Consider the following 27,493-nt stretch of genomic DNA (forward strand, 5'->3'; position numbering starts at 1 on the left):
TTCTCCACTTGTTCGGGTTTTGTGATTATGTAACTCAAATTTTTCTCTTTTCTTTGTATTCGTTATTGACACTTGTTTTTTTACTTGTACGGTTTTTTCCTGATCTCCTTATGTTTTTTTTTGTTTTTATCTCCAATCTAGTTAAATTCCCTTCATTTATTAGTGTTTTATAGCTTCGAAGTTTAATATTTTCTATATTATTATTTATTCTCTCCCCATCACTTTCAATTCGCTGCCATTTTGATCTTTCTTTGTTTTTTTCTATATTTCACCGTATATATTCGCCTGTTTTGGGTGACTTTGTCTTTACGCTCCTTTTTTGCTTCCTGTCTGATCTCTTTTTGTTTTTCTCTGTTTCTGTCCGCATCTTGGTTAATCTCGCTTATTTTATTTGTATTTCGTGACCTTGGAAGTTAATATTATTCATTTTTGTTATTTATATTGGTTTCCTTTTCCCAATAAGTTCACCTCCATTTTTCCTCTTACCAATCTGGTTTATCTTTCTCCATTACTTCGAGTTTTGTGGCTATGGAACTCAATATTTCCAATATTATTTGAATAAATTATTCACACTGTTTTTGTTCCTTGTATATTTCTTCCTATCGCTTCCTATACGTTTTCTTTTGATCTCTTTTTGTTTTTCCATTTCTGTCCGCAATCTAGTTAATTTCACTTGATTGATTCGTGTTTTGTGGCCTTGCAATTCAATATTTTCCACATTAATTACAGTCGGTATTAATATTGACTTTCTTTTCCTTTCTTGTATTATTTTACCATTTTAATCATATTTCTTAAACCGACTTTCTTTCTCATGTACGTCTTCGTGTGTGTTTATTCTGTCTTGAATTTTTTTACGTTCTTCATCAAATGTCTTTTCCTTTCTTTATTTCATTTCAGTAGCTTCTATTTATTTATTTCTGTGTATTCTCTGTATCACTGTTCCGATTATTATCATGTGCATTTTTATTTCTCTTTCTATATTTCTTTTAATTGTTGAATTCTTTCTCTAATTTTCCACAGGATGTAGTCGTATGTAGTAAGATTTAAATAAAATATCTAGATGAAAATTTTATGAGAAAATACGAACAAAACTGCAGTTTTTATAGCCAACGGCGTTAATTAGTGAAGTTGTTTGCATTATGTTTTGTGCAGGTTCTTTTTTTACCTCTCTGCGACATTCAATGAACTACACCGACAATTAAAAACTTGCAGAGCTTTTAAAAATATTTTCCACTCAAGTAAAATCAATCCTGGATGTGTTAATAATGAATAGATAGTAGATTTTATGCAGTTCAATATTCATTTATATAATTTATATATTCCACAACTGGAATTTCAAATGATCTTAATGGACAAACGAAAATTCGTTACGGCAGAGAATGAAAAACTTCAATAACATATCTCTCCCAATCTATTCCAACAAAAATTTCAAGTTTTTTAGCATAAACAATTCCAGAAACTTAAATACTCATCACCAATAGATAAGCTGGATATCAAAACTTGTATGCATCAATTAGAATTTGGTTATAAAGGTTGTATGTACAAAAAGTAGTAAATTTTTGGCAGTCACCTCTTCATAGTACCCAAGGAGTGCAACAAACTCAATCCATTGTACCATCCACTACTGGTAGCAGCCCTGGAAGTCTACCGAAGGGATTCTGCTGGTGATTGGAACCAATCTACTCGTACTTAATCCTTCGAAGCCAAATCTGGCATATTTGGTTAGGTTCACGTTCTCGTAGCTCTGTCGTAGAAGGCACTAGTCACTGTAACATTTGGACACAACGCCTCTCGCCATCTTTCATCGCCTCACGACTTTCTCTAAACCGATCTGCCCATCAAAGGGGTTAAATTATTTGACTTAACACGAACCAGTTATGCGAAACATACACAAATTTCTGAAAAGACATCTACGATCTTCGTCTTTATTTCCAATCAGAAACTACGTGGTTAGATGACTTAAAATGTCATACAGGGAGTGGGAATTAAATGTTGCCTTCTTCACAGTAATCCCTTGGAAAGCCACGCAGCATTAGTGACAGCTCTTTCACTAGTAGCGTCAGAGCACGTTTACTGGAATAGCCTTTATCTGATCAGTTTGAACGGTTTCTAATGACCAAAAATGGTTTCCCTTCATATGAGTTGTGAATTTCAGATGACTCATGTCAAATAAGTAACGAAGTTAAGAAGCAAGGGAATATTTTGATGAACTTAAAAATTTCTATATTGAAATGTCTTTGTGAGGAAATGATGTGAGGCTCAATTATTTTGCTCTTTCAAAAACTTCGCGGTAAAATTGTTGATTTGTCATTTGACTTTAAACCGCACGTACTTTGTGGGATGATTCCCCGATGATCGAAGAATATATCAACATGCATTCAAACTAACATTTGAGCTAATTCATGCCATGGTGTTTTGTGTCCAGGTTGTCTACAAACCAATTATGATATTTTTCGAAACACTGAATCATTTTTCATCGATTATTGATGTTCTTTTATTGCTGTGAAAGGTTTGAAGGATCTATTTCCAACCAGATGTGTCTTAACTACAATTTATTGGTTAAAATATAATGAACGGTGATGTGACTTGGATTCAATTGTTCCCGGGGGTCATATTTCCGCGACTGTTTTTTCTAACGCTACGTTAGTCTTAGTACTTAATATTCTCACCTGGTATATCTAGCAGCTTTCTTTCATTTTGTCTTTATATTGAGTTCAAAAACTATTCAAACATAAACTTTTAAGTTTTTTTTCTCATTTGGTTTTTCTAAAATAGACCCGAGCTGAGCTTGTAGGCGTCGCCGGTAACTAAATAATTCAAATAGCAATTTCTTTAAAAAGTACGTGGTTAGAATACTTACTTGATCGCTTTAACCATGGATAAACCCATATGAACGGATAAAACGGCATGATCAGGGCTTTCTTTCGGTGCTCCACTTATACAATAATAACAGTCTCCAAGAATTTTTATCCTTATCTGTTGATATTTCTGAAACATTCAAAATTTTAGATGATTTTACGATTTAACCCGAACTGATCGAAGATTTTTTCTTTGAAACGCTTTGAATACTAGTAATTTGAACTTTGAACAAGAGAAGTTTTCAAATTTACTTGTTTCTGGTATCTAAATCATTAAAAGACTTCCACAAGATTGAAAAAGATACGAGGATTGTCTTGGAAGATCTGACAAGGGAAGTTATTTGTTTTCCATAATAATTTAGATTTTTAAATATTGTCTCTTTTTGAATCTACACACTTAGCATAGCAGCACTTAGCAAAATAATACACTCGTGAGCAAAAAAAATCGACTCAAATCGAACGCTCACGGTAAAAAACTCAATCAATCAATATTTAGTGCTTTGAATAAGTTTCTTTACTCGATCTTTTTCGATGCTATCCCATTTTTAGTTAAGCGCCGTTTTGAGGTCCAATTTCGTGGCTAGTACAAGATTTATAACCCAAACTATTCTCTTATGTTCATCCTATGAATGCTTGATAAGATTCAAGTCCATAGTGACAATTTAAATACTGTCGAACGAACCAGCAGTATGTGGACGGGACGAAACGACGTAATCCCCTAAAATGTCTTCTAAGTATCGATTCGCCTTTAATTTCTCCGCCAGTTTCAATAAAAACTAACTCGGTTTATGTATACATTGAAATTCCCACTCAAACCTTTCGGGAATCTTCTCCAAAAGTCTCCAAAAATCTTTCTCCAGGTCTTCGGTAGGTTTATATTCTTCTATCTGAGAAGAAAACGGATTCCCATTGTTCAATATAATTACCGTGATCTTTGGTAAATCTTAGATGGGTTGTCGCTCAATTCGGGCCAGTAACTGGACTTTCGGCCAAAGGCTAACTTGCCTTGAGTTTTCTTCTGACTGTCTAGCTACTCATAGCCACTCCTTGCGTTTCTATGAGCTCTTGTTGGACTTAAACTCCATTCTTCAACGATGTCTTGACATTGAATCGGACATCTTTCATGAATGTGCACATTTTCCGTGATTATCTGGCCTTCAAGGATGAATTAAATACTTAAAACTAATAGATCCTATTTGATCAACTTTCCACTACATTTCTGTACCTATATATGCTCATAATATAATTTAACAACTCTGTTATCATCAGTATCTGTTTCATTTTCTAAAGTGCAAAAATTATCTCACTTAATTTTTAGTTTATGATTGACTGCTCCCTGGAACGATTTTTTTGTTGATATTGACCTCAAATCTTCGTAATTTTTCAATAAATTATCGTCTACCACAATAAATAGAAGTGGAATTGAGCAAATTATTCATACAATGAACATGTTATGGATCGGAATATATTGAATTTAAAAATACTATACTTCAAGAATACACGTGTCTAATTACGTGATTCATAACATTTATAACGTTCTAATATTGAAAATATACAAATTACAACATCAATTTGAACACACGTGCTACGAATTATAGTTCTTTAATTAACTTTGGAAATCTACTTACTTCAGATAATTTGTCAAATCTTGCGAAAAGCTCGTTGAGCATTTTAACCAATTCTTGAGCTGAATACGTTGAAGAAATGGCGGTGAAACCAACGATGTCTGCATACAAAATACTGTAAAAATATAATATTATACAGGATTTTAATCAATTGAAACCATATAAAACCACTTTTATGTGATGAAAACCATAAACACATATTTTAGCTCATTCTAGGTGCGTGTGAAAAGTGATAAGATTCACGACAGTAACAGCGATCTGGCAACGTTGTGTCCAAACCTTTTTGTTTGTTACGTTAATTTTGAAAATTCTAGTGACAAGATAAATGACCAACTTTCAAAAATTTTAATTATTCATTCAATATTTCAATGGAATGAGTAATCCGAAACTTGTGTCTTTGTCAATCGAGAATAGAATTCAAACAAATATTTATAATCGCCTGCAAAATAAGCTATTTCCGATCAATACAATTTTCCATACAAAACGTTCCAATCAAATCATGGTAAGTAGCCAAAAGTTTAAGGTTTGTACAGAGGAAAAGTTACAGGGAGCAAAATCTAGCTCAGATACTGGCTTAACGACAATTCTAGTTTCATGTTTGGCCAAAAAATCAATCACACGAAGAATAGCTTCAAAAAGGGGTTTCAAAATAGCCAAATAGTGTTCCTTATTGACCTTTTGAACCATTGGAACAAATCCATGTTTGATCACACCACGAATAAAACGATGATTATTCCAATGAGCCCACATTTTGTCACCAGTAATGTTACGTTTGATAAATGCTTTTTCCCGAACTCTACTCGGTGTTTTTATTGCAAAAGATTCCGTATTTTGTCTGCGATTCAATTCACCATGCAACTCATCAGTTCGCGTCAAATTTGATCAAACCTGTTAATTTTTTAATGAACGGTTATTCCATTAAAACCTTCACCTTTTCTAGTATAACTTCAAAATCTCGCCCAGGCTTCTGGTTGTACTACAACGGGAACTAGAGGCAGAAAAATCGCTTGAAAAATAAGATTTGTAAAGAAAATATTAAAATATGAGCAAGAATATTTCACGAAATGCCGCTAATTTCAAAAACAATCAGGAAAGTTTCTTGACAGGAAATAATGAAAAAGAATTACATAACGTTGGCCCGCAGACTATTGTGTTTTAATAAAGAGCAATAGTTTCAGGAAATTGGATGAATTTAACAGGGCTCTTGAAAGGCATCTAAATATACGTAATTGTTATAAAATCTTGAATTGAACTGATACAAAATATTCTACCAATAAAAAGATTTTAAACACCCTACAAATTTCCCATGTGTATATGGATATAGCAAAATATATCCTTAATTTTGCTGGAATTTAGAAAGGTTTAAAAACCTGATTGAAATGAAATTTGGCACTTTACGAATTATTTCTTTATTGATGGCTATTCGACGAATTGAAAAAGATCACGAAGCTTCTCAGTAACCACCTAAGCTCGGAGCTGAAAACACGGATACCCAAGGCTATATATTCCCAGTCTAGTAAGATGTAGAAGCTTGGGCCCTCAACCCATATTACGGAAAAGACTAGAAGCCTTCGAAATATGGCCTTTCCATAGTATACGTATTATTTGGAAGAATGTGTAAAGAAAACCCAAATATCTTGGCCACATCAGAAGAAGTTCAAAATAAATAGATCCTACAGCTCATAATTTAGGGAAAAATTGTAGAATAAAGGTCGATTGGGAGGAAGACTCCTAGGTTCAGAAGCCTATGTACTGAAGTAACAACCAAAAGAAGAATCAACAACAATCTATCAACTATTCATTTCTATCAAATTAATGTCTATTTATGGTGGCAGATCCATCTAACGCACTAAATTGAAAATAAAGAACTATCTTTACCTGAAACCACTTCCGTAAACCGTTTATAAAATAGATGATTTATGGATGGGATGAATTAATTTAGACCGTATTGAATTGATACAATGAAATCAAGTTTAAGGATCATTACCTTACATTTTCGTGTCGGCTCATGTATATTTTTTTGAATTGACTGTCTGCCGAATCTAAATCCTGTCTCATTTGAACTGCAACGTGCTCAGGCAGAACCGAAAGTAACAAGCGCTCCTGTAAAAAAAAACAGAAATACAGCTACGTAATACGCAATAAGGAAATAAATTTCTTCAACTTCTTTCATTTCTTAGACCTCTCAGTATGTTTTTGTTGATAAATCGCTTTAATTGGAGGAGACCAAAATAGGTGGAAAGCTCAATATTTCCTGCTTCGAAAAATTATTTGTCAATCAGAAGAAACCTAAGATGATAACGATTTATCAACAAAAATATACGAAAGAAAATTAGATCGTGTTTTTTTACTTAACCACCATGTCTATTTAAGGATTCTTTCAATTCATTTTCGGGTTTCTGCTCTTCGATCTCGGAACTAGGAAAAAGTCAATATATACCAAATCCGGGCTATCACAATTCCTGTGTTAATTCAACAGTGTGGGGCCTGGAAATTTCATACAGAATAATTTCCAGTTTAACGATATGAAAAAACGGTAATTTTTACACTGTTTGGAGAATATACTAATGAAATGAAAAGACAGAATTTCATTAATTTGGAAGTACTGTATAGATAGTCAGAAATATTTTTACCCAACCTCCTAAAAGTGCCTTTATATTCTCTGGTAAGTTATAAACTAGTTCTGAAAATATTCACAAATTTTCGAAGGAAGTGAAATCGTTTTAGAATTTTTTTATCTCTCACTGGACTATATAAAATGATTTCCTAATAATGATGTTAAGTGGAATTGTGGATTCCATTTTAGCCTAAATTGGAAGGGTCTCTTAACTACTAATTTGATTCTCTGTTATCGTCAGATTTCAGTTCCTTTATACTTAAAGATGTTAGATGGGACTTACTTTCCTGTTAAATTGGCCAGAAAATCATAATTTTCAAAAATACGTTCATTACGGCACATTATATCTAACGAATACACTAATATTAGGTCATTAGCTCGAAGAAAACTATGAGTTAGTTTAATTCACTGTTCGTTGATTATACACACTGATAAAGTGGAAACTTAATGTTTGAACTCTGAAAATTCATTTTAACTTTCCCATAATTATCGTACTGTCTATTTGCTTTATCAATATTAGCAATTTGACTCATGAATTTTAGAGTTTGAAAGAACAACACTGTGTGCTAATTTTTTAGCGGCTTCCAGTTATCTATCCAGGGATCCGCATAACGGTCTTGATGTGCCTAGGTTGTGGTGTATCATTGTACATTCGCTCCACTATCTTTCTATGCAACGCCACTGATATTTTTTTGTAATCTACTTCCTTTCCATAAGCATTTTCTCGTTCATTTTCCAAGCTACTGTCCTCATTTCATTTTTTTGTCTTTCCTGTAATCAAGTTCTTTCTTGTCGTCATTTATCTTAGATAGTCTCACTTCTACTATTGTTTCTTTTACATAGTGTGCTCAAATTATAAGTTGGAGTTTTTTAACTGTTGATGATACACACTGTTTACACTACCAGTGCACCAACACTCACAATTGCATTTTCTGTTGTCGTCTTCAAAGACTGTAGGTCTTCAGTCTCTGAAGACGATAACTTGGTTGTCGAAACGCGCGTCAGCTACGAACGTAATCGCTCAATCACCGTATTAGCTAGATTTGGCTTCTTGTGAATTTTCAAAACTCAAAAATCCGCTTCATGAAACGCGTCTTGAGCCCAGTGAAGCTTTGAAAAGTGAACGGTATAAAAGGCCATCCTAGCAGAGTTTACAACACTCTCTTATTAGTTTTCCTTTTTCCTTTTGTTTTTTTCTGCTGTACAGTTGTTTCTTGATGCTATTCCAGTGAGCAGCTTTCACGACAATGTATCCATTAGATCATAATTCCAAGCAAAAGAGCGGATCACTTTGAATGCGTAGACATCTGGTTTAACGGAAATTCATTTGTAGCCAAAATGAGGCTTGAGAGTGATCTTCTTCTTCTTCTCGTGCCAGGATTTCTTCTTCTTGCCGATGCCTTTCTCTCCCTCTACTCTGCTGTGAACTATGGTTTGTAGCAGTAGGTATTGGTCGTTGCGTAAGATGTCTCCTATGTAAGATGTTTTTCTTATCTTAATAATTGTCACCAGCTTTCTTTTGCGACCAAAGCGTCTTAGTACTTCGTCGTTGGTGATTTAGTCAGTCCATAGAGCCACATCCTCAAGTTTTTTGATCATTTGAGCTATCAAGGTCCAAGTTTCCACTCCGTACATCAGTACTGACCACACATAACATTCCATGAATCCTATTTTGACGTGGAGGTTTAGATTTCTGTTTGTAAACATTGCCATTTCAATTCTGATCTTGATTTTCTCGTCTGGATCCATTTGAGCGTTTATGGTGAACCAAGATACTTGTTGAGAGTCATAGTATCAAATTTATCTACCAATGGAGGGATTCATAATGATTTTCTTCGACTCTTTTTTATATTTTGCCTTTATTTTACAACACTTTTGTATACTATACTTTATTTGATTTCACCTAATCTTCCTACTTGTTCAATAATCTTGCCATTTTTGTTTGAACTCCAGCCCACTTACATTCTCTATTTCATCGCCATCATCCTTAATATCCACACCAACAAAGACTTTTGACTTATTCTGAATTTATGACTTTATGATTAAAAAATTCAGTTTCTACGCAGTGTTGCCATTTTCATGCATCCATCTTCATTTCACCATATTTTCGTCTTATTTTTTAATGTTGACTGTTGTACTGTTCGTACTGGTTCCGATTTCTTGAGTATCATTTAATTATCAGTTTAGATCGTTCAAATTCCTATGAGTTCACTTCTGAGTTGACTTAGTACAATTAATATGGTGTATGACTGGTTTTCAACCAGCAAACTGAATATCTATACCATTCAAAATTGAATGGTATAGATATTGGTATAGATAGGTACCTGCTCAGCACTTTGTTCCTCAATAACTAGTTTCACCTCCAGAGATTGTCTTGTTTCAAGAAAAGCTCTTCGTTGTTGCTTATCCTCAACGAGAAAGGATGAAAGTCCCAATAAATTTGCTGTCGCCAGTAGGATGCAATTACAGAGGTGCTGCAAAAAAATATTTGAATAAGTAACAATGATTTATAAATTTATAGGTTATATAACGCAAATATAATATAACCTTATTTGCAATCCAGCTCTTGTTTCAGCGATGCCGTGATTTATAACTCTGATTTATTAACTTTAGCTTATCCGAATAATACACCACCTCTATTACAACCAGTCAACTAATATTAGGATTGGAAATTATCCTTTTTGTTTACTCAGAACAAGTTATAAAATTAACTTCAGAAAATAGTAACATTGGAACTGATACTATTGGTGTTGGTGAAGTTTCAGACTAACCCTCCCTCTACTCATTCATCACGTTGATTTTTTTACTACAGAATATTTGAGAAAAATTGAGCATAGTGATAAAAACGTCCATATATACATCAAGGTTGCAGTCTATTAATAACTGCCAAAAAATAATGTCACGCGACACTTTTTTGTTTAGAAATCGGGCATGTAACAAAAATAGAAATAAACGTATTATCTCTCCACCCCCTTACGATAATAAGTTTAGACCTCTCAAATAGTCACTTCTTTTTTAATTCTAGCTATTAAGAAATTTGTTATCGACCTCCCACTCCATTCGAAAAACTCAATAAGTTTCGTTGCTAAATCGTCCTCTAGCTATCTTCAATCTAAGTTTTCCTCATATTGTTTAACGCTGCTTTTTATATATTGCCTCCATTAGCTTTAAGCAAATTTTGTAAAATAATTTTCATGTAAATTTTCTATTTATTTAGGGAACAGAACTAATAAAGTAGAACGGATTCCTGTTTGGTTATATTTTAAAAAAATATGGATTCAGTTATATGTTATTTTATATGTTAGGGCATAAGCTCCTTTTTATTCAAATCTGTTCTACCTACTCGTGCCTTCTTTGTTTAATTTTTATCAATTTAATTCAAAAATTGTTTCATTCGTTAAAAAGCGTCCGATTTAATAGTAATTATATACTTTAACTAAAGCCGAAAACCACTTACTGAGGAAGAATCTCCAGTCGGAAAAGTGAGGTTATGTATATTAGAGTATAATAATTCCATCCGGAAACAAAATCAAATTCTGCACATATTATTAACGCAAAATTTCAGACATATGGACAATTATTATTATATAATTTCTAATGAATCCGCTATGGAAATTTATAATAACCATAAAGCGATGATCCTATTGAATTATTCTGAATGGTACTTTCAGTGAGAGATGTACAAAAGCAAGCTTTTCATTTCTATTTGTTTCCCCATCTTCCTCAACTAATCCTCCCATTTCTCTGTCGAATTAATATTAAACTGAATGATGGAAAACAAACATTGAAATTTTGGAATGTGTACATTGATCCTTTACTAATATTAATTCCATTGGAAGGAAAACGTTAGAAAAAACTCTCAGGGTATTCTGAACTTCACCAAGATGTTTATCATAATTCCAATTTTAGCTTAATTCTTGATAAAAAAGTTGGGAAATATTCATAATTTACAAATAAAAAAATCTGATTATAGAATATGAAATTATTTAAAACCTCTTATCTACTCCTAATGATATCTTTCGTTAAATACTTCTTAGATCTTGTTTATATGGTTTTGTTGAGGGATCGTGTTTATTTCAGGTCTCCTTTAATTGAAACTTCGTTTAAAAACAGATAAAATCTTGACCTTTCAGCCTATTGCGGTTTTTATCTACAGAAATTGTATGTTGTATGCTAAAAACCGCAATGGGTCAAAACGTCAAGATTTTATCTGTCTCCAGGAAGCGGAGTATATAGTACTGAATCGATCACAGCGCTCGATGTGGTTAAATTATCGTCAAATCGTGCTTTTAATATTAATATGTGTGAAAATTGAATGAAAAACCGTTTATAATAGTTATATTTATCGCGAACGGTTTTCTTGGCATGTAAAACACTTTTTGTCATTTTTAGATTGAATAAATTGGTTCTTATATAAGTTACATATCGTTAACCATTGGGCGTGAACCGCCCCTGGCCTTCAGATAGTAGTTTAGAATTAAGTATTCTATCAAAAACATTACATGTACTTAATTAATTATTAATTAACAATTCATAATGTTCGAATGTATAATTTAGAAAATATACTTGAATATAAATTCTGATTTCGTAACATCAACATCCTATAACTCAGAAAGGAGGAGTATGAGGAAATTTTTTCATGTCACAGCATTATTTCCACTTCATCTACTAACTCTCGAATTTTTTGCATCCAAGTCCCGGAATACTCTGTATAGTAGGGACAACTGAATCGATCACAGCGCTCGATGTGGTTAAATTATCATTAAATCATGCTTTCAATATTAATAAACGCGGGAAATTTGAATGGATAAATGGCGTGAGTAGAAAAAAGAATATAACCTTGTTCTGCTTAGTGCCAATTCAAAGTACGTATCTAAAATGGTTATTTAGTTTGTGAATAAACAATATATTTGCCTTTAAACAAATATAAAACGTATTGTGGATCCAGGATTAATTTTCAGTGTGTTTTGATATACCAATGATTATGTTTACCTGCTTACATAGGATAAACATCTAAATATTCAGAAAATAGATTAAAATATCATCAATACGATGAAAAATAAAACTGTATTAACAAATCATAAAATATAAACAAAATTTAATTATGAAAATTCAAAATGTAGTTGTGATGAATAAAAAAATGAAAAAGATAATTTCTAAAATTCTAAAGACAGAAATAGGTCGAAACATCAACAAATCTAAGAAATTTAAATTTGGCATGTGTGTTTTCAATTTTAATATAATAATATCGACTCAACATTGACATTGATGGATACCTGATGTATTGAATCATTATTATTTACATATATGATTCTGAGTATTGCTGAATTGATATTTTATAGACGAAAACCCGACCATAAAGTCACCTACCCTCGTAGATACTCGTAAATATCTTTGAGAAAGATTTAGTGTCCCAACTGGCACTTTAATCAATATTTCGTGAACTTTCGACCTTCTTTAGAGTCTTTTATAATTAAGGGATCATCTAGGTTTGTTACTATATCTTATGACAGTTATTCTTTTTGAAAGTTATGTGTACTTCATGAATTTTTTCCTTACGTAACACACGTTTCTCTAGTTTGAGAGTTCTGTGAAGAGCTTTGTCTATCTAGAACGTTGGGCAAGTCAATTATTTTATGCAAAAGTTTTATTTCGGATGTAAAAATGTTTTAACTGACTTGATACACTTTTTGGTATCGTTTTTATCATCGAGTTAATACACCAGAGTGATGATGAAGATGAAACAGATGAAAGGCAAGATTGGCAGTCATAAAAGTTTTCTGTTTATCGCCTCTTCGGCTGATTACTACTTCTATTCAGCTTGGTATACTATTAACTACCTTTTGACTGTAATGTGTTCTCGCAGACTTTGATCTAAGCGTTTTCTTCTTATTACATAACAAGATTTCAATTTGTGAAAAATTTGTATAACTGGACGTCCATTTTATAATTGAAATGATGCATCAACTTCTTATCCAATCTTGGACGATATTATGTTTTCTTAACAAATTACGTAATTAGAAACATCGAATCAAAAGCCACAAGAGTTCTGGGATAAACAATGAGAATCAATATAAAGATCTAAGTTTCACCTCGACCTTGACTAAAAATAAAATTCAATATAGTGTCATCCTGAGTACATACTTTTGCAGAACGGGAAAATCGATAAAGGTCTGTGGAAAGCTTTCATTATAAAATCTGCAATGTTAAAAAAGGAATAACGGAAGTTTCCGTTCAAATTTATGCGATTCCGAATAGTCTGAAAATTACAGTTGGCGTGAAAAATTACACGAACTAACGCTCAATTCGTCAGTATCTGCTTTTTTTAATTTTAAAAGTAAATACAGAGGGTTGGTTTTCATATATGAAAAGTCCTACGATTCAAATTAAACATGTAACTTGTTAGGAACCATTTTCTAATTTAAATCTATGAAGAATTGTTTTATGAACCCCCCCATTTTTAAGTAGTTGCCATGAATAGTTAATCCCCCTAACGATTTTGTAAAATTTTGATTTTAACAATAATTTTTTTACAATCAAAAATTTGAGTATTTTTGATTAATTAACGAAACGAATGTTAATTTTACATATTTACATACAAAAATATTATTATTTATTATATATTTTTTGATTATTATAATCAAATATATTTAAATCTTATGATTAATACATTATTTTTTTTATTAGTGAGTAAAAACAGGCAAACGAACTAATAATTAAAAATAATATTTTATAGACACTAATTGTCCTTATTTTTTTTCAAAAACTTTGTTAATAAAAACTTTCTCATTATCTAAAACGAGCTTATATTTCAGTAATAGGTCATCCGATGGGTTATAGTAATGAAATTGACGAAAATTTTTTATTTTTTTCATAAAATTTATAATTGAAAAGTTATGAATTTTTATTATTTAGGATTATAATAAATATAATATTTTATTGCTTGAGTCATTCATAACATTGTTTAAAAGATTGAAATATGTAAGAAATATACTTTAAATACATTTATTTGATAATAATAACAATAAAATATATTGAATAATAATAATATTTTAAATAAAAGTTAATTGACAATATGGAAATAAACAAATAATTCTAAGACATTAATGTTTCATTAAAATACAGGTATTGAACAATAAATCCTAATAATTTCGTTAATTTACAGTTAACGAATTTTCCATTCATTTTTCAATGAAAAATACTCAAAATTTTCATTGTAAAAGAATTGTTAAAATTCAAATTTTGCGAAATCGTTCAGGGGACTAACTATTCATCTATTCATGGTAACCACTTATGAAAAAAATAATTAAATCAAATTTTTATGATCAAGTGGGAAATGGGGGGTCCAATTGACGCGATTTTGTTCAGTTTGAAATCTAAAGCAACCCTAGTAGCAAGGAAAATATATAAAATTGAATAGAAAGTCACACAAACTAACCAAGATTCGAACGAAATGTCGAGTAGGGATGAGTAAACAAGCCGTTTACTCATCTCTACTTGACCTACCGAAAGATAAGTGGTTAGACAAAGGAAAATTACTAGAATCCGTTGCAAAGAGGTATCGATTCGAGAGAGAAGTCTTGTTTAGTGTCTAGTCGAATTGTGAAAGTTCAGTGTACTTCAAAATCATTCTAGATGGTTGATCTACCAATGCCGAAGTATATAGTGGACAGCTGATGCTTTTATATGCAGTTTTATTTGAAAAATATCCAAATGTAGTTAACCGAAAGCTGGGAATAACAACGAAGCACTTGGTGGTATTGAACAGCTACCACATCCAGCATTCAGTCCAGACCTTGCTACGTTAAATAACTATTTATTCAAATTAACGGTGAAATTTTACGTGCAACTAACCCCAATGAATAGTTTTACCAAAGTGCTTGCTGAACGTTGGGTTGAATATATAATAGACTATACTTCGAATATTAAGATTTTCTTTTTGTGTTTTATACAATTGAAGCATTTGAAATCGACTTTAATTAAAAGAGACTCTCTATACAAGCTTATATTTCAAATGAACCATAATCTGGACGCGGATACACTAAATAAAAGTCAATAGGTGTTTCTAGTATATTTGAGCATCAACTATTACTACAAAAAATGCAATATCAATTGTACAATTAAAGAATTATCGAATTTATTTCAATCTGTCGATTCCACAAATTCTATTTAAAATATTCTAAATATTTGTGTTGTTGATATATGTACACGTGGGTTCCTGCAGCTAGAGGTCGTATCGGATTTGAAATTGGATTTACATTTTCATCAATCTTGGTAAACAGATTTACAAGCCTTCGGCCACTTCTAAATTCATGTTTAATAACGGGAAATATATGTTTATTAGATTTTTTATAACCAAACTAACATTATATCTTTAGATTTAGAAACTTTTTGGTATTTTTATCTAAAATTCACATCAAGCGGGAATTTTGGGATTTATTAAAGTCGGCAGATTAAAAATAGCAAAAAAAATTTTCATTATTATTTGTCACAGATACGCAATCGGAGGATCAAATCAAGAGACAGATTACTTATGAAAATAATGAATAATTAATCAATTAATTATGGAAAAGTTTTTTATTTTCATACTATTTCCTCAGTTTTCAATTAATTCAAATCAATGTTTTAATAAAATAAAAAATATTTATAGTATTTATTATACAGAGGAAAAGTTTGGAGTTATGGAACTGTTGCGAGACACAAATTAGTGATTTTTTAAATAATGCTCCCGATGAATTTTATTTAATGGTTGCTGAAATTTCTTCAGTAACTGATATACTGAAAATTAGCGTAACTTTCCCTCTAAAATCTATCTTTAGAATTTATCTGATTATATTGAAAGTTGTAGTATGGTTGTGTTGATAAATGGTTTTGATTTTCAATTTTCTTTAATTGTAATTCGTTTTTTGAAAGATAATCTCTGGTTTCGACACAATTTCTACCTATAATGAATGAGATTTACCAACAAAAATATCAGAAATGAGTAATTAATAAGTTAAGAGATGTTATAACAAAAATTTGGTACAAAAATAATCAACTTCGCGACTCACCTGTTGATAGAAATGCAAATCTGATTTTGAGAGTCCTATAAGAGCAGCGATGTACGATGCGCAAGTTCCCAAACTCAAAATAACAATGTATCGTAACCTCATTGGTAAAGTGACGTAAATGAGATAGTCCAATAGTAATACCCATCCTAGACTATCTCTGGAAGTTACTTCATTTTTTTTAAGAAAAAGTGCTACCAGTATCTGTGCATTAGCGACGTGCCAACAGAGATGCGGTATACCAGCCCAAATAAATTTATTTTCATATGATCTTTTACACCAGACTAAGATGCAGCTGTTAATCGTGAGGAAGAGACTCATGAAACCGAAAATCCATATATCTTGGCCGCTCGGAATCTGGAAATAAATAAATAATGATAATCTATCAAAATTAGACTCGAAATAAAATATATAATAGCTGAAGATATTGAGGGAAAACGAATTATCTTAACAATGGGTCATTTTTCAGGCCCCTACCCGCTCTATTTTCAACAAAATATGCTCAATTTTTAAAGTTATAGTCAGAATGTACTGATTAAAACTTAAATGCGCCCTCTAAGAAATTTCATGCAAAGTTTTGTCCTTCATTCACTGTACTATAAGTTCCAAGACGCAACTTATTGTTATAATGATAAATTTTGAAATATGACTTTTATATTGAAACAAAACTCCACTAGATTACATAGTAAGCTGAGTTCTTGATCTAGAATTTCCTACAAATCATTTCATGGAAGGAGCTACGAAGTTAAATATTATTGAACAAAAATGACGCATGATTGCACGAAATTTAATAGGACAACAAAATAAATGCATATTATGTTTATTTAAAAGTCAAATTAAGAGATCAAGATAAATATTGGGCACCACACGTTGTCTGCAAGGTACGTGAAGAGGTTGTAAGACATTGGGCCAAAGGGAATAGAAAAAACCTTCCCTTTGGAGTACGACTGGTCTGGAGAAATCCGTTACTTTTGTTCGGATGATATTAAAGCACATAACAGAAAAACTTTAAAACGTATGTTGTACCCAAACAATATCAATTCATATAAGTTCCTCACAGCTGCTCAACTTTCGGTTCCCTGCAATTAAAAAACTTCCTTTCCTTGGTAGTTAATCGCCTTGTAGCTCCGGAGTAGGCACCTTCTGACTGGTAACTTTGAAGATGTTCTTTTAGATAACAGCAATGTTTTTGCTTGCGCTGCGGACACTCATTCATATTCAGCTCGATGAAAGGAAATTACTAAAAGAAGATACTGAAAGCTGTTCAGCTTCTGGTTCCCTACATGTAATGGATAGTGATTAGGAACCATCAACTTCGGGTCTGAACCAGCCACAATTATCTTCACAAGCCGGACTGAATGAGTCAGCAAGAGATTTGGGATTTCCTAACGACCTTTTTTTAATTACTGACGTCTAAGTTTAAGCAAATCACTACCTTTCCTTGGTATAAATTTCCTGAGGTTCATTTGTGAAATATTTCGCACGAGCGGACTACTTGTAATTTCTCAAGTAACTGCTGATCTAGTTAATCGTCTTGTAGCTCCGGAGTGCGCACCTTCTGACTGGTAACTTTTTATCGTCTCTTCAAAAGAAGGTCTTGAAGCTGTTCTTTTAGATAACAGCAATGTTTTGACTCGGTGATGATCGACTGTAGACCTGATAAAAATTGAAAGAAATGAAGAAAGAAAGCTAGAAAAAATAGTTTTTGCAGCTCCTGATCGGTAAGAAATTTATCTTCAAGCATAATTTCCATCCAAAGCATTCCTCGAAGCTGTGCAAAGAGTATTTGGAAGAATGGGAAAAAAAGAATGTACTGGAGGTAATAATTTGTTCGACACAGTCGTCCGACCTCAACCCAATCGAGCTGTTGTGAGACAAATTGGACAGGGAATTAGGTCTTCAATATTCAAATATCAAAATCGATCGTAATATTTTTATTTCTTGTATATCACATAAACTTTTGACCTATAGTATATTTCAATCAGTTTTGTTTATGGATATTATGTATATTTTCAATTTTTTCTTGACTATATCATTAAAACATCTTATAAATTAGATGAATGTAATTATTAAGACAACCAGTTCTCATGATACCTCATTGATAACACTCTGGTGTTAGTACTCTTGGGTTGACGTTGACATGTACTTGGGATGGGAGACGCTTCGAGGTTCGGTATAATTTGGTTTACCTTTAAAATTCTTTTTGTGAATTTCTAGAAAAGTAGATTCAATCCAAAAAAACTAGAGCTAAATGTTTTGATCATTCAATATTTCCACTATTGAGTAAGTTGTTGAGGTATAATAAATTCCATTGAAACACAGCTACCACTGAAATTATAAATATTCCAAACTTCAATGTGACTTTCTAATTAAGAGTGTCAAACTGAATAACATTAGGCATATTGATAATTTTTTTGTTTGGTAAATTAAAGGAAAGAAAAAACTTCTAACAATGAATAAAACCAGGTATCGTAATATGTCTGTAGCGAAGGAAGATTCAGAACTAAGTCAAACTATAAAAAATATCGTGAGGGAAATCAGAAGAGAATTCAAAAGACTTCATCTTGAACAAGCAGATGATACTCTAATTACATTTTATGTAAGTATATAAACGTGGGATTAATATCGATTTCTCCATGTATTATATCAAAGTATTTAAGTAAATATTCAGTAGAACTTATCTTTGACATATTACATCGATTCTGATCTGCAATATACTGCAATAATTTATCAATTAGGGGTAAATGTATATCCAGCAGATCGGTTATGTTGCAGCAATGTTTTCTTAACGTATTGGGAAAAAGTATTCCAAAATGATCCACTAAAACTAGGAGAAACAAAGTATACAATAAAAAAAGTCAAATAATTGATTACAGAAAGATCAATTCACATATAAAGGTTGAGCATGTTTATATGTTTGTAAATAACTTTTTGGTCTACTTTGAGCGAACTTGTAAAACACTGACGATGATGCAATAAATAATAATAAAGAAGATAGAGCTAACGTAAGTTAGCGCGCAGTCCCAGGCTTGCAAAATCTAGGACTTTAACTCGCTGGATACGAATACAGACAAGACTGCCCATTGACATTTTGACAGACAAAATCGACTCTAGATGCGATGTAAAGTCTTTGGGAGTGACCTTAGATACGAAGATGTCTTTTTGATCTAGCATACAGAAGACAGTTCAAACGGCGGCCGAGAAAACAGCATCTTTGAGCCGCTTAATGGCAAATATTAACGGCCCACTTCCGGGAAAACGATGGCTGCTGATAACGACGACTCAATTATCGTGTATGGTACGGAAATCTGTATTATCAGACGCTCTGAGAATAAAGAAATACTGCAAGGCGATGACGATGGTACAGAAAAAAGCTGCGCTGAGAATCACTAGCTTCTACCAGACTATCTCTGCACAGATGGTCCTAGTGGTGTCGGGTATAATCTCCGTCTACCTCCTGGTGGGCTTTTCTCATTCTATCATCTCTATTTTTCTTTACTTTTGTAAGAATTATCCGTATTCCTATATATCATTACAATTACCATAAGTGCAGTAGCATTCGATGATGGTTATCCTAGCCCTTACAGAGGAGGTGCTATCAGAGGTTTCTCTGGTATTCTTCAAGTGATAGTTCTCAAGAAAATGGCCAGTAATCAAACCAATAACTCTCCTCGATTCGTATTTGCTTGATAAGAGTTCTTTTGAGTCCAGTTGATGAAATACGCTGGGGTCTTACTCTGATTTCCTCCTCTTTTCTTTTCCTTTTGGGATTTTCATATATTTGAATGAAACACTAGATATTCCTTGCAGGTGAAGCTTCTATTATATGATCCAAAATGGCATATTGATGGTCACGTTCTGCTCGTCCGAGAAAAGATTCAGAAACTTATAAATCGTGTAGTGAATGATTTCCGTAATCGAAAACAACCGGATATGATTACAATAAACATTCAAAATTGTCTATTCAATACTTTCCAACGAAGATATGAAATATTGGAAAGCAGAAAGCAAAATACAGTGAAAAAATTGGTTCCATTGAAACTGGCTATTTTAGAGCAAGACACCACAACCGGGGAACTCACTAACGTTTTCCATAGAATTGCTGTATATTTTATATTGTTGAGTGGTATGGGAAATCCATTAGAGCCCGAGGTAAATCTATTGGAAAAAATTAGATTTTTTTCTAATCATTATTTGTAGGTGTATAAGCAAAGCAGTTTAGTTTTAAAAAGTATCTTAAATATGGATGAACTTCGAGAATTTCTCAATTTGCCGTACGTTATCCGACTTTATGAATTTGATACGATGCTAAAAGTTTATATGGGAATCAGAATATATAATAAATATTGTGAAAAAGGTGGCGAAGGAGTACCTGACTGTAATGTATTTTATGTTATTTATCTATTCATATCACAAGCCACCATAAAGGTTCTTTCAACAATTTTCCATTTTGCTTAATATTTATTCTAGTAATCTGCGTCATAATAAAATATAAAACTACAGTGGAAAGGAAATTTCGAAAAATAAGTCAATAATACCGTCTCCGAGAAAGAGCTGCGTGTTTCTTTCATCTTCCATTTCATGAATCTTGAATACGCGGTTTCGTAAATTTCCCTCGATTTAACTGGCAATACTTTTTATGACGCTACTTTGGCTACTTCTTCTAATTCCGGTGGAGTTAAATAAAGTTCGAAATAAGACATTTTTCACTTTATAATATTGAAAATACTGCAATAAAGCTGCAATACAACCTCAAACTAAAATCTAGTAATTTTTTAGTAATTAACTATTAACTAAAAACATCAATTACATCCTATTTCTTGTTTCATATCCTTATCAAATTGTTTCTGCTTGTGTTTCAGTGCCAAGGCTACTTTCCACTTCACTAGATGGATTGAATGATTTCTTGTTATATTTATTTTACGAAACCAATGAAAAAATAGAAATTCTGACCGATGCGTTAACTAATTGTTATATACCACTGGTGTGGAAACACCAAGTTTACCTCAAATTGAATCTGCCAGAAAACGAATGTCTTTTCGATGAAGACATAGAATACAGCCAACATCTCATGTTGGTTTATAAACAATTCCAAGAAGTGATTCAGTAAGTATCAATTTGGAACTGAATATAGTATATCTGAAAAACCTCGTCGTAATAGTATACTAAAAACGTTGTTTTTCTATTTCTAAATAATAAAATTTCTTGATATTATTACAAATTTTGGAAAATATAGACCTCCGAGTGAACCACGACAAATCTAAATCGAAATTGCCCTTACTAACCTAACCTATCATAAAACGAGCGCTTCATTTTTGTGACAGATTTTCTATTTCCCAAAAAACTCGTATACGATTAGAGATATCTGGGAGAGAGAACTTTTTACATTAATAACGAAAAAAATCTCATTAATTCGCCAACTTTTCCGGGCGTCCTGTTCAGGCATTTTTCCATTTCAACTTATCAATTATTCACTTGGATTTTTCTTATGTTCTATACAATTTTCTCTTCATTTTTTTTCAAATTTTTTATTCGTAACTATTCGGTAAGTGATTTAAATAACTGCGAAATATCTGATAGTAGAAATTGCGAAAACATTTAGCATCGGCATTGCTGATAAACTGTATCCTTATAATCTGGTTGATTTCTACATATTAGAGATGATTTTAGATGAAGTTGCATCAATCTACAATATTAAGTGAGTCCTGGCTACCAATTTTCTCTTTCCATTAAACATACATTCCAATTTTTGATAATCATATTCGGCTTCTATCACGTGGTTTTTTAGTTTATACATTGGACAATATGGATTTCTTCTGTTATAATTGTTAAAAATGGTGTGAAAGATCATCTCCATTCACACTTCAGTAGTTTTGACCAACATTAAATGACTTCTGAGGATGGTTGATCCTTCTTTGCTTCTATAGGATTTGTTTCTAGTTCATATATTGAAACAACATAGATTTCTGGTTGTTATTATTGTTGGAAATAGTATGTAACCAGCTCTATTATTAAACTAGATGCCAAAGATAGTTGCAACATTATTTGACTACCGTGGTATTCCATTTTAGTTTGGTAGAAATGCACTAGCACACTGGAAAAGGAAATGTAAGAACATGGGCATTCCACTAATCGATTCCACACTATATACCCTGTGTTTTGCAGATGACCAAATAATCTTGGCACAGGACTACGAAGACTTAGAATATATGACAAGAAAGCTAGTAGAGGAATACAGGAAATAGGGTCTAGAAGTAAATTTTAGTAAAACGGAATATATGTGCATTGGAGGAGAACAACAAAATTTAATACTTGAAGAAACACAACAAAAAATAAGTCATTGTACAAAATACAAATACCTAGGCATGATCATCACTAATGATGGAAGATTAGATGAAGCAATAGCACAAAGAAATAACCAAGGAAGACAAGCAATAAGACAACTAAATAGTGTATTGTGGGACAAACAAATATCCAAGGAAAACAAACATCGAATATACAATAGCATAATAAAAAGTATAACAACATATAGTAGCGAAGTCTGGCCTCTAAAAGAAAAAACAGTCAAAATGCTTGAAGCCACAGAAATGGATTATTGGAGACGCACGGCAGGAATATCAAGACAGGAAAAAATAAGAAACGACAGAATCAGGGAGATCATAAAGGTGCAACACACGATTACGGAAGACATTAGAGTGAATCAGTTAAGATGGTACGGACATGTCCAAAGAATGCCTGAAGACCGCATACCCAAACAAATTTTAAATTGGGCATCACAAGGAAGAAGAAAGAGAGGAAGACCAAGATTAAGTTGGAGAGAAGGTATCGAGAAGGATATTCGAGAGAGAGGATTGAAAGAAGATCTTTGGGAAGATCGAGAAAAATGGAAACTGGGAATCGGAAGACGGCGAAGAACGTTTTAATATATATACAGTGCTTTTCAGATAAAAGTATCCACCTTTAATAATTTTTGTAATACTGGTATTTAGAAAAAATCCAAAAACACGTCAATTTATGTTGGAAGGGGTAAGCATTATGGCTTATTTAAACTTACTGGAAAAGCCACCCCGTCACCCCCAGCAGCATCCCCTTTATTTTTTTAAATTACTTTTCATATTTTTTATGTAAAATTTGGATACTCCTCTTTGAGCTGATTTCAAAAATGTATAATACTTGTAGGTTAAAGTGGTTAGTTTATGAGATAAACAATTTTTCTTTTAAGAGCACAAATTTTACTTATTATTTACTTTCACCTTATTTGCCTGTACTAAAATGGGTTGTACAACAGTTCAAACTCTTTAATCTTTTTAACTGTGCTATTTATTATGAAGTTACAATAAGTGTTCAAAATGAGTACCATTCACTTCCATACAATGGTATAATCTATTTTGAAATGCCTCTCTGACATTGCTTAATACGGCTGGATTTAATTGTCGACATTCATTTTCTATCCTCTCTCGTAAATCATCCAGAGATTCTGGTTGGGTAGCATAAACTTTTGTTTTTAAATACCCCCACAAAAAGAAGTCTAGGGGTGTTAAATCCGGTGACCTAGGTGGCCACTCCATCATCTGCCCCCTTCTACCTATCCAACGAGCGGGGAATGTTTCGTTTAAAAATTGTCGGACAGGCATAGCATAGTGTGGGGGAGCTCCGTCTTGTTGAAATACCAGTAAATCTTCGGAAAGGTTATCATCATTTTCTATTATTGTTGTAATACTTGGGTCAACCCCTTCCCTGAGTAACCCAAGATATGATTCACCATTTAAATTTCCGTTGATGAAGACAGGTCCGACAATGTGGTCACCTAGGATACCACACCAAACGTTTAACTTTTGGGGATGTTGTGTATGGAATTCGTGCATAATATGTGGATCACTTTCAGCCCAATATCTACAATTATGCCTACTTACTAAGCCATTTAATGACCATGAGCATTCATCAGAAAAGCAAATATTGTTTAACAATTGTGGATTGTTATTGATAATTTGCGTCATTGATTCGCAAAACTCTAGACGACGATCAAAATTATCTTCATTCAACTCGTGCACCAACTTAACTTTGTATGGGTGGTACTTGAATTTATGTAGAACTCGGAAAACTGTAGAAGATGAAACACCGATCGCTCTACTTATTGTTGACAACGATTGGGGTTGTTGAGCCTCTAAGCTGACTTGCCCTAAAATTGCCACATGGATTGCTTCGTTATTTACGAGTCCCTCTCGCTTATGCACTTTATTGCAAACAGACCCTGTTGTGGTAAATTTCTCCATCAGTTGAATTACATACTTATGAGTTGCATGTCTTCCGTCATGTAATTCGTTAAATATTCTAGCAGCAGCTCTTGCACAATTATTATTTTGGTAGTATAAACCTACAATTTCAATTCTTTCTTGCAAAGAGTAAACCATTTCAGAGAAACAAAATAAATAATGTATCATCAAATTACACTATCAATAGTGACTACAAATTCTAGTTGACAATGTCAAACTTTAATAAAAAGTAGAGTTTTTTGTTGTTTGGATTTTTTAAGTAGAATAAATTGCACGGTTTAAAAGATTAAAGAGTTTGAACTGTTGTACAACCCATTTTAGTACAGGCATATAAGGTGAAAGTAAATAATAAGTAAAATTTGTGCTCTTAAAAGAAAAATTGTTTATCTCATAAACTAACCACTTTAACCTACAAGTATTATACATTTTTGAAATCAGCTCAAAGAGGAGTATCCAAATTTTACATAAAAAATATGAAAAGTAATTTAAAAAAGTAAAGGGGATGCTGCTAGGGGTGAGGGGGTGGCTTTTCCAGTAAGTTTAAATAAGCCATAATGCTTGCCCCTTCCAACATAAATTGACGTGTTTTTGGATTTTTTCTAAATACCAGTATTACAAAAGTTATTAAAGGTGGATACTTTTATCTGAAAAGCACTGTATATAGAAATGCTACTACATGATTAGTTCCTAGTCTCTATACCACAGAGATTTGAATTTTTGTCTAAAATGACAGAAAATTTGCTCTCTCCACTTCAAATGGTTTGTGACTACATTGAAGCCAATTGCAGCAGTTTTTATATTTCTTTGAACTTCACCAATTGAGTACTGACGATAGTTGCATCATTCTTTGGCTCCTATAAGTTTGTTTTTTAGATTCTATATTGTGAAAACATGAATATTCAGCATTCTCTTCCTTTTGTTTCATTTTTTTTTTTAGTCTCTTTATTGGAAACATGAATTCCTATATATTATCACGATTAGAAATGGCAAATTATTAGCTCTCTACATTTTGGATGATTCTATTAGATTAGTTTTTTGTTTCTTTATTGGAAAAATATAAAAACTCTTTGGTCAATATGACTTTGATTTACATTAGATGGACACTGACGATGATAACAGCATGTTTTGGCTTGTTCAGATTTGTTCCAAAATTTTATATTAAGAAAAAACGTGAGATTTTGTTTGCTACATCATTAGAAATGCGAAATAATCAACTGTCTTTATTTAAAATGGTTTAGAATCACATTAGATGGATGTTAAAGTTGTTGCAGGACACTTAGGATGATTGCTACGTTCTCTGGCGCACTTAAGATTGTTTTCGATGTGTTTTTTTTTTAAAAACATGGATTTCTGTCCATTATCATCATTAGAAACGGCAAATCAGTGAAGTAGTGTAGTAATGGAAATAGTTGTAGTATTCTTGGCTTATGGTTTTTCAAGTCTTTATTGAAAAAATAAGAATTTCTGTGTTTTGCCTAGAAAAAATTCATAACCATCTCTATTTGCTTCTGTTAGGTGTCTATATTGACAAAACATGAATTAATCTCTATTATGATTCTTAAATAATCATCTCTTGTCACTTCTTAAGACTTTTTGTTTATTATAATTGCGAGAAATAGAAAATAATAATGACTTTTTACTTAATACAGATTTGAACATCATTACATTGATGTAAGAACGTTGCTGCAGCATTCTTTGGCTTTTATCAAATTGGTTTCAAATATTTATGGCAGGAGCTTAAAGTGTTTTCTGTTGTGATTGTAAAAAGGGCCGAACGATGGCCTCTTTTAGTTACCTCCAACATTAATGAGCGCTAGAGATGGTTAAATTATTTGGTTCGATTTCCATTCCCATTCAGAAATATTTAATTTAAGGATTTCTGGAAATTGGATTGTTCTATATAATTATAATACTTTTAGATTCCTGATTGAAGAAGTCATTTCTTTGGAACGAATTTTCAAGAAAGCTGAAAATGATTTCCAAGAAACTATAGAACACCTACAGGCCACAGTAGTCCCGAATTTTCACGTTCATGTCAGCTTGGTTTTTGTGAGTAGTTTTATTAAAAATTTATTGCAAATAAATCGAGACATTAAATAACTCGAATTCATAATAACTTTCATAGCCCTGCTTCCAAAAACTTAGCGATATTTGGACAAATTATCAAGATATGATATTTCTGGTGAACGTAATTAGGCAGGTTGTACAAAATATTGACAAAATGGTGAAATCATTGAAATTCTACAATAATCTAGTCAGATATTACTTCAATGTGTTCCCACGAAGAGAAACGTACCATGAAGAAGACTTGGGTTTGCAAAGGATATTAGACGATCCAGATTCGAGATGTGAAGTATATAAACTAGAAGATCTGAAAACAAAATCGACAAAAATTGTATTTCAGGTATAAATTATGAGTATTTTCCTAGACTAAAGATTTATTTTCATTTGTGTTAAATAGATTCCTTATAATTTTATTTTTCAACGCTTTTTCTTTAAAGTACATTGTATTTCATAGGTTATTAACACTTCAAGGGATTGTTTATGGTAAGAGTGCAAAAAAAGCGTAAAAAAATTTCAAAATGTGAACTTAATTTCAAGCTTTCTATAAGCTTACATAGTTGATTAGCGTCTACACCTTTATTGGAAAAAAATATCCTTTGATTGTGACATAACAGCACATGAACTGATTTGATTTTAATCAGTAATTTTCTTTATTAAGTTACGGATTTCATTATTATTATTATTATTATTGTTAAGATGAAAAGTGAACATTCCGAGTTTGAAACTCGTCCTCTTGATTAAATCATAGAAAAAGCAAATGTGGCCACAGTAAATTTGTTGCTAGTAGAATCCAAAGAAAACTAAAAGAATTTAACATACTGAAAATCGGTTGGGTACAAACCTAAAAAATCTGATACATTCTCTCGAGGACACGCTAGAATTCGTGACGATTTTTAATCCGATTAGATACGGAAGCGCCATCTTGGGATGGGGATATTTCAGGTAAACGAAAAGGTAGTTCGAGTACATAATACTACAACGTGGCAGATTCATTAAGAATATTACCTAG

The 27,493-nt window shown here is 32.3% G+C and overlaps 1 protein-coding gene across 2 annotated transcripts in view; it reads right to left on the bottom strand.

Annotated features, from left to right (window-relative positions):
• Window positions 1–27,493, bottom strand: part of LOC130448902 (adenylate cyclase type 3) — an 84,030-nt gene that overhangs the window by 31,506 nt on the left and 25,031 nt on the right. Inside the window, exons 2-7 of one of the 2 annotated variants that reach the window (XM_056786492.1) lie at window positions 26,717–26,791; window positions 16,151–16,504; window positions 9,425–9,574; window positions 6,471–6,586; window positions 4,487–4,598; window positions 2,861–2,988 (exon numbers count right to left, since the gene is read on the bottom strand). In XM_056786492.1, coding sequence (XP_056642470.1) covers window positions 2,861–2,988; window positions 4,487–4,598; window positions 6,471–6,586; window positions 9,425–9,574; window positions 16,151–16,504; window positions 26,717–26,719 — 863 coding nt within the window. In that variant the 5' untranslated portion in view covers window positions 26,720–26,791. The remainder of the gene's footprint in view (window positions 1–2,860; window positions 2,989–4,486; window positions 4,599–6,470; window positions 6,587–9,424; window positions 9,575–16,150; window positions 16,505–26,716; window positions 26,792–27,493) is intronic. The other variant, XM_056786491.1, reaches the window with a different exon arrangement.

This window comes from Diorhabda sublineata, chromosome 9 (assembly GCF_026230105.1).
Source record: "Diorhabda sublineata isolate icDioSubl1.1 chromosome 9, icDioSubl1.1, whole genome shotgun sequence".
In the NCBI taxonomy this organism is placed as follows: domain Eukaryota; kingdom Metazoa; phylum Arthropoda; class Insecta; order Coleoptera; family Chrysomelidae; genus Diorhabda; species Diorhabda sublineata.